General features: G+C 41.4%; 2 protein-coding genes across 2 annotated transcripts in view; both read right to left on the reverse strand.

Moving 5' to 3' along the window:
• The window catches only part of RPS15A (ribosomal protein S15a), a 4,688-nt gene extending 4,494 nt beyond the window's left edge, over positions 1-194 (reverse strand). The window contains exon 1 of the mRNA XM_026858882.1: positions 79-194. The gene's annotated coding sequence lies outside the window, so the exon portion shown is untranslated. The remainder of the gene's footprint in view (positions 1-78) is intronic.
• A 972-nt stretch (positions 195-1,166) lies between these two features.
• ARL6IP1 (ADP ribosylation factor like GTPase 6 interacting protein 1) lies at positions 1,167-6,182 on the reverse strand. The gene is made up of 5 exons (XM_026858884.1): positions 6,045-6,182; positions 4,195-4,314; positions 3,204-3,321; positions 2,461-2,545; positions 1,167-2,235 (listed from the first exon to the last, which is right to left on the reverse strand). Exons 1-5 carry the CDS (start codon positions 6,119-6,121, stop codon positions 2,117-2,119), a joined length of 519 nt encoding a protein of 172 aa, XP_026714685.1. The 5' UTR covers positions 6,122-6,182; the 3' UTR covers positions 1,167-2,116.
• Positions 6,183-8,205: the final 2,023 nt, after the last annotated feature.

Consider the following 8,205-nt stretch of genomic DNA (forward strand, 5'->3'; position numbering starts at 1 on the left):
GCAGAGGCGGCCGCGGGGCCCGGATGGGGCCGGGAGGCGGCGGATGGCAGCCGGGACCCAGCAGCACCCCCCACTCACCGGTGCAGCAAGATGGCGGAAAAGGAAGAGGCCGGGCGCCCGCGCGGGATTATGGGAGGGCCATGAGCGCGGGGTGGCGCGCGGCGCCCCACGAGACCTCGCGAGGCTTGGCGTCCCAGTCGGGAGACGCCGCGCGCCCATCCCGACCATCCCCATTGGCCGGGAGCCGCGTGACGCACTTCCGGAGCGACGCTACCGCGCGGGTTCCCATAGCAACCAGGGCGCCTGGCACTGGCACGGCAAGGAACTGCTCCCGTCCTGAAAACACGGCCGGGAAAGAATCAACCCCGCCCGAACAAACAAGACAGAAGGACAGAGGGAGTACCGTTACTGAAGTTCTGAATTTTTGGTGGGGTTTTTAAATTCCTGTTTCTATTCTTTTTTATAAGATGGAACACAATAGAGGAATTCCTCATGCATTTGATTTCCGCTGACGTTTCAACGGGGGCACGTACACTGGAGAACCGTGTATGGGGAGGAGTTACACAAGGAAGCTGAAGATCTGAGGTGGCAAAGCTGCACCAACTGGATGGGTGTTTCTACTGAATTTTAACTCTAAAAGGGGAGACAGCTCTCAGGACTGTAACAGCAAATGTGCGGTACCCTGAACTGGCGTTGATGGCGGGGTAGAGGGGCTGCCACAAACTCTCCCTACAACATGGGGGGGGGGCAGTGTCATCGCTTGTCTTCTTACATCCAGCATTCCTCTCACCGACAGCCAGTGCCAGGCAAGTAGAACACTTTCTAAATAGCTGTTTCAAGACTACACTGTAAGCACGCCCCCGCCATTTGGATCTATCACAAGTTTTACTGGTTGGGTCCCATTTGTCCACAACCCACCACTTTTATCAGTGTTAACTGACTACAGATGACATAAGAGCCTTTCCCCTCTGCAGCAGGAGCTATCAGTCTGCTGTCATGGTTGGTAAGTTTTACCATTTACAATGATACATTTCAAACAAAAGTGTTCTCCTGTTCAGACTGCACTGACTACCATGGGGCACTAAAACATCATTCCCAGCTCCCATTCTTGACTAAAAGACACATTTACACAATTCTCTGTACATTCAAAAAGAACAAGTCTCTACGAAGTTTCTCTTTAGTCTGTATTTACCTATTCAACAGTTACAATAAACACTGGAGAGAGTTCATTTTAAAACAGTAAACTTATAAAAATGCATTAACACAGGTTTTAGCTTTTAAGAAAAAAGTTCAGTTTAAAAAAAAGATGGGAGAGGTCATAGAAAAGCACAAACAATTCAGACAGGCTTATTTACAGAGACAAACCTAGCATATTCAAGGTGATTCTGAAGACAGACAACATTCATAAAACCAAACCTGCTACATGGCTCCATGACAACAGCAGTTTTCAGAACAATCAGCTGTTAAGGTAACACATAGTAACTCATTTTCTAGTTTCAGTGCAATGAGTTGAAGTTTACACTACAGCTAAATAACTGAACTATAGATTTATATATTCCAGACCCCTATTCACAGATAATCTGGTATATGCAGCCAAAAATGCAAACTGATTCAGTGAGACAATGGATCACCTCTTACCCCAATTTTGGGTATGCACCACCCTCAGCCATGATCATTCTTATTCAGCTAATCATCCTCCTTCCACAAGGATCAGTAGTAACAAGCCTCTAAGAAGTATAAGCTTTCAGAACTGCCTTTCACACTTGCTGTAGCCACAAATTAATGATCAGTGAAACTAACACAGCTACAGAAATGCTATCACACATTACAATTCTGCTGTTTGAGTTGGGGTATTTATTTACAGGGCCTTTTAGTCTGGTGAAGACACTTAAGCTCCATACATCAAAGGTCAGGATCTTTCATATAATATCAGCTGCAGGCTGCAGAACCCTAGTCAGCACAGCAAGAGACACACAAACCCACAGCAGTTGCTAGAGTGACATTTTCACTTCATCAGGGAGCCGATAAAAATAAAGCCAGTGAGCAATACAACTTCTATTAATTATATGTTAATTGAAACTGTTCCCAAGGAAACCTTTTACATGCAGTTAAGTCTTCATTCATTTTTCTTTTCCTTGTGCTTGAGAAGTTTATTTATCTCCCTTTTTGCCATTCCAACATACTTTGTAATGATCCCATGCTGGTTTAGTCCAGGAAAGAGCAACAGGAAACTCACTAGAGAGAAAAAAAATATTAATACTCCTTTAACAAGCTTCTGTTACCTTTCAATTCCTTGCTTCTCTTAAGTCCCATTAACTGCTTGAAACAGGAAAATATAACCCTGCACCAAAAAAAAAAAAACCACCACGCTCATATAATCAAAAATTACTTCTACCACCCTTATACCATTTCAGGCAGCTAATGGAAGAGTTACTTCTCTTTTGTATGCTGCACACTTACCAATAAGATAGGTTAGAAAGAGATTGTGAACTTGCTGTCCAATCCAGGCAACCACAGCAAGAGAAAAAAGCATGGTCATGAAGTACTAAAAAATGAAAAGGGAACAGTTACCACAGATCTGCTGGGAATTCTCCTCCTTCAGTATCTGGCAACACTTCAACATTTAAAACTAACATGAAGTTTGCTGGCTCTTCCACACGTGATACGTATGCACAGGCTTGTTACAATTATATAGTCTATAATTGTATGTTTTCATTTCTTTTCAGATCATCAGTTTTACAGGATGTCAGTTCTTTTTTGTCCAGATATCCCTTAGAGACAGACTACACCATCCCCATTGTCACAACTTCAGTCTCACACGGTACCTGAAGCTGTTTTCAGGACAGTGAACTCCGTAGTTCATGTACCTAAGCTGACACATTACTAAGATCTATTTTTCTGGACAGTTCATGTACACTGGAAACAAGCTGTTTCCAAAAATTGACCTATCAAAAAAACCCCCAGCTTTGCTTTATCTTAATATCAAGGGTATGCTCCTAACTGTGCAGTACTGCAAGTTTAAAGTCATGTATCTTGTCACTCCAGGTTTGAAATAAGATGCATGACTGGCATTAAGTCACAGCCAGAACTGCTGGTTCTTGGTTTGAAATACCAGTTTATTCAGACATGTGTCTTGCTAAAATACTTAAGACAAAACAAAACAAATAAAATCTTAAGGCAATAGAGATGAGCTGGAACAATACCATTTTAGGCTTCTCTTCCTTCAGTGTGAAGAGACGTTTCCACCAGCCAACAATTCGGCGACGAGATTTTACCAAATTGCTGCAAATCTCATGAAATCTTTGCTGCTGTTCTGTAGTCCTTTTATCCAAAAAAAAAAAAAAATTATCCTGTGGTATTTTTCCATCAGTAAAAATTTATCCAGTACTTATCCTGACATATGCTTCACTCAGATTTATACCTTATCTTCGTTGAGCATTGTAATGCAACACCCCCTGTAATTTTTCTGTACACTGACTCTCTTATATTGACTTCCAAAGAGCAACCACATTCAAACCAGAAGACCATTGATTTTAATCTGATATCAGTGTCATACACAAAAGTAATACACCCCTGACACCAGTGTGTGTTACTTTGGCTTTTATATTGGTTCATTATTAGACAAGAACATTTATCCACTAGTCATCTTCAAGCAGATACACTAAAACCTAATTTTAACTCAGAATTTAGTTTAAATAAGGTTCTTCTCCAGCTTACACTTTTTATGTAAGCCTTGCCCTTTTTCAAATCTGTTTTAATCACTTACAGTCACACTCATACTCTCTGCATTATTATTCTCCTTCATCGTATTTACTACGGCCACTCTTTCCAAACATATATTCCAATACGCTTCATAATTTTAGATCTTGGTATCTATTACCCATTAATTACTAAAAGTTAGTTTACAACAACTAGCATCCTTAATGGAGAGCAAGGAATGCATCTACTCCTTCAAGAAAATCTTGTTTTTCTAGAAGAAAGGGAACAATACAGCTATGTTGTAGTAATCTTTCAGAAGAAGAATGAGGGACATCTTACTAGTGTCCTCACTTCATATATTATTGAGCTTGCCAATTTTTTACTACAGTAACTCTATGAAGTAATAATTTGATATCTGCAAGTCAGATACCCATTTTGATGAAGATCATAATTTATTCACACTCAAGAAACCGTTTTAATTCAGGCTTTCCTCACCATTTATTAGAGCCAAAGATTCTAGGTGCAAGAGCAGGAACAAGATAATCAGCCAAACAGAGGAACATTACAAAACAGGAGACACCTGAAAGAACTGATGGGTCCAAGTAGTAGATCATCCTGCAGGAATCAAGCAACAGAAATTATTTCTGGATGCTCAGATTCATAAACATATGGACATATTTAGTCACCTATTCAGACTGGCTCTGTACTTCAAAACAGTAGACCTAGACTCTTGCTCAACCTCAAAAAATTTTCACATTTGCTCCTATTACTAATAAAAAGAGGTTTAATCACTTCAACACTATTTCAAAGCAATACAGATTTAAAAACCCAATTTTCTTAATGTATTAGATAAGAAAATGCGACAATACAGCAAGCATAGCATGAAGTTCAGTAGCAGTAAAAATTCATCATAGCTCTCTCTGAAGTTAACATCTAATGAACTTAACTGGGGGATGATGATGACCAAGTGAACATATGAAACAACTAGGTAGAATGAAAGCTCTAATCTTGTTGGTTCTTAAGTCACAGAATTCAGATCCACCATGGGTTGTCATTTGCTCTGTCTCACCTATGAGAGCTAACCAAACCTGTTCTGGACAAGAAGCCATAAACCCCAAATTAGGATGGTAGTGTGCTTTTACATATTAAGTGTGCCATCACTCAAATACAGCAGGACAGGTACTGGACAAGAACTAGCTCATCCCCTAAGTGTCTGTTAATGCTCAGCTGTCCCCTGTGCTACTTATTTGCACTTAACAGAACTTCCTGAACACTGAAGTAATAAAAGCAAAGAAATTACACAGTCCATTGTAGGGCCAGTCTTTCTGTACATCTAGCACAGTGCTACTGTGCTGAAAGTTCAAGTTCATTTTTGATGATGTACCAATTCAGAATCTGAAGTAGTTCTGTCTATTTCCTCGAAGTATTATTCAACACAAGATCATTCCTGCTATCATCACAAAATTTGTAAACAGAATACCCTGAAGTTCATGCAATTATTTCTTTTAAAAGTTACTTTTTGGTTTCATTTCCATTCTCCTCACCTCTCTTGAAGGCTATCAAATTTATATTAGCTAGAAGACTGATTATCCCTGCCTCACCTGGTTCAGCGTTTATTTTTTTAACTCCTGTCTTCTCCTTACTCCAAAATCACATGCAACTGGCAAACTCCACAGCTGGCATGGACACTTCTCTCTACAAGCCAGGCTGGGCTCATCTTGGTCACTACCATGTTATGTAAAAGCACATACAAATGCCTCCAGTAAGTCAATTCTGTATCTCCAATCCAGAGAGGCAACATCCTCCTATCCTGTTGACTGAAAGTTACCTGCAGTCTTTCCTTCTCCTTCTTTCTCAAAGGACAGGACAGAGAAAGTGAAAAAACAAGTTGTGCAAATCCATTTGAACTCATCCTAAACACCACACCAAAGATGAAGAACAGGAAAATTTGCCCTATGGATATTGCTGTTGGCGTGGGGCAAAAAGCCAAAGGAGATAACCAGATTTGACTAAACAGCAGGATACAAAGGGTAAGGACATAATATGAACACACCAGTGAAGAACATATAGCTGAGCACAGTAAAAATCTATAGCAACTATTGCTGGCAAACAGCTTTTGCAGAAAGCACTGCCCCCGCTCTGAGCAGAATGTGACTCGTGTTACTTCCTGTTCTCAATACTTAGGGTTCTTCTTTTCAACAAAGTTCACACGCACTCAGAAACAGAATCTGGAGTAAGAGACTTCCTGTTAGTTTTTTTAAGATGTCTTACTAATTTACCTAATAGGCTTGCTACTACCCATGGAAGTGCAGTGGTGTTCTAGGCTCCTTCCACAAGCTACTTACAGGAAAGAAAAGGAAACGACACTCATCAGTGCCAGAGGAAACCAGGCTCTCTCCCAGCGAAGAACTTTATCCGTCATCAAAATCACTTCTCCCCATCCTTGCAGCTGCTCTTCCAAGCTAGCAGTTTCTGCAGCCTACACAAAAAAAGAAAGCTTTTATTACTAACCAGAGGATCAAATTAATTCTCATACTCAAAGTAGCTTAAAAAAAGGTGCTATAATAAAAAACCCGTCACAAACATGAGTAATTACATTACTAATAATGATGTGTTTTGTACTGTTATGACATTGTAGCAGTGATACTTCAAAATAGTCAAGACCCTAACAAATTCGCAGAATGTATTACTAGACCAAATGATCCCTCCTTCCCAGATTTTGTCACTGTTTTCCTGCAATCTCCCATTTACAGTACACCCTCCCCCCAGAGTAGAAAGTCAAGTTTTAAAATCTAGCTAAAAACCTCTCAAGTTTTCAGTTGAACATCTGGAAAACTGCAACATGAGAACTATTTAAAATGTATGTATTTTCAAAACCAAATCTACCACATTAAACTGAAGCTTTCTAGTTGCTGTCCAACACCATTTTTTTATTATGTGGAAGATGGATAAAAACTCAGAATCCACAGTAGAGCAAAGTTTCCCAACTGATCACATTTGGACTGCAAAGAAGGTTTTTCCACAAGTTGCCCAAGAGAGAGGCAAACTCCTCTTTCCTGTATTATTCCTACATTCCTCCCTACACATCTTCTGCAAGGAGGCCATCTATCCACTCCAGCATCAACTTGTTAAGCAGTTCACCAGTGTTCCACATTCAACACAGCTTAAGTTTCCCCTGAGTGGGACAGGGTATCTCAGAGATTACAGAACTCAAGTAACCATTAACAGAACTGATCACTGCCCAAGTAGTAAGAAGTAAAAAGACATCAAGACCTGCATGTGTGCTGTGCAGATAACAGCAGGTTTTTCTCAACTGTGTCCTACGCTTAACTCAGATAAGAAGCCTGACACCACTAGAGTAACAAGGACAGTTGAGTGCAGCTATAATGGTAAATGGTGTGAGACCACTGGAAACTATCTGAAAGCTAAAGTTCAGGCCAAAAAAAAAGAAAATTATCTGACATGAAGCCAAACACCTTCCAGTCATCAAAGACATGTTATAAACACAAACTGTCATATAAAGGAAAAAGAAAAAACTGCATTTCTCCAGAAGACATTTTGTGACAAACTGTTTTGCTTTATTACCTCTGGCTGTCTGCATTTAACATCACAACCAAGAACATAACAGTGTTATTAATAGCAGCCTGCATCTGTCAGCTTAAGGGACAACTATTGCCAGTTATTTTCCCCACTGGGCCAGGTAGAGAAATCATTGTAAGTTTTTTTTCCACTAATCAAACAACATAAAATTTCCATAAATATGAACTTCTGCTCCAAAATGGGCATCCCTCCCAAACACTGCACTGTATTTTTAGCAATATAGTTCTGTACACTTTTTCTGCAGGAATTCGAACCTCCTTTCACCTCTGCGCTATTGGCAGTTTGTCTCTCCCAGGCTGGAGAGCTTCCTGCTGCAAGAAACAGCATTGATCAATAATGCGCTCAAAAGCTTCTTCAACCCCTTCACATACTTTTTCAGTGATCTTCCCGTTTTCCATGACTGCCGTTTACCAGTACACACACAAATACACACATCCTTGTATTTAAGTTTTTAAGTATTCGAGCCCACATATTTAAGGTAATCATCTAGCTCCTGCCCTCTCTCCTGCATCGTCGAAGCATTCGATACCACAGCCATGTTGAAACACGAAGACATGAATATTAAACCGAAGCCCTGCACATCAGGTACAGCCAGGTATGATGATGAGCTCTGGCCTGCGAGCAGAACAGCAGCCGTGCCTGCTCCCAGGGAGGGCACACGGAGCCGCCTCCTCAAACTCAGCCCGGCCCTAAGGCATAAATAAGACGATCCCTGCCCGGGAACCTTTCAGAAGCAAAAGCGAGCGCAGAGAGGTAATGTCCCCGCGTTTCACAAGCTCGGGGGCCGAGGTGGCCCTCTCCAGCCGCCGCCGCCAGGCCTGGCTCCCGCGCCTCCCGCAGGGCCGAGCGGCCGCCAACCCTTCCCCAGGCACGGCAAGGCAGAGCACCTCCCCGCCGCCAGCCCCA

Source organism: Athene cunicularia (assembly GCF_003259725.1).
Source record: "Athene cunicularia isolate RWA chromosome 14 unlocalized genomic scaffold, athCun1 chr14_part1, whole genome shotgun sequence".
Lineage (NCBI taxonomy): Eukaryota > Metazoa > Chordata > Aves > Strigiformes > Strigidae > Athene > Athene cunicularia.

Excerpts from the sequence above, each read along its gene's own strand:
- ARL6IP1 (XM_026858884.1), bottom strand. The coding sequence starts at position 6,121 with ATGACGGATAAAGTTCTTCGCTGGGAGAGAGCCTGGTTTCCTCTGGCA. Across the intron at positions 3,322-4,194 it reads ATCTTTGGCTCTAATAAATG|GACTACAGAACAGCAGCAAA; the intron begins GTGAGGAAAGCC and ends TTTGGATAAAAG. Across the intron at positions 2,546-3,203 it reads AGGAAGAGAAGCCTAAAATG|TACTTCATGACCATGCTTTT; the intron begins GTATTGTTCCAG and ends TTCATTTTTTAG.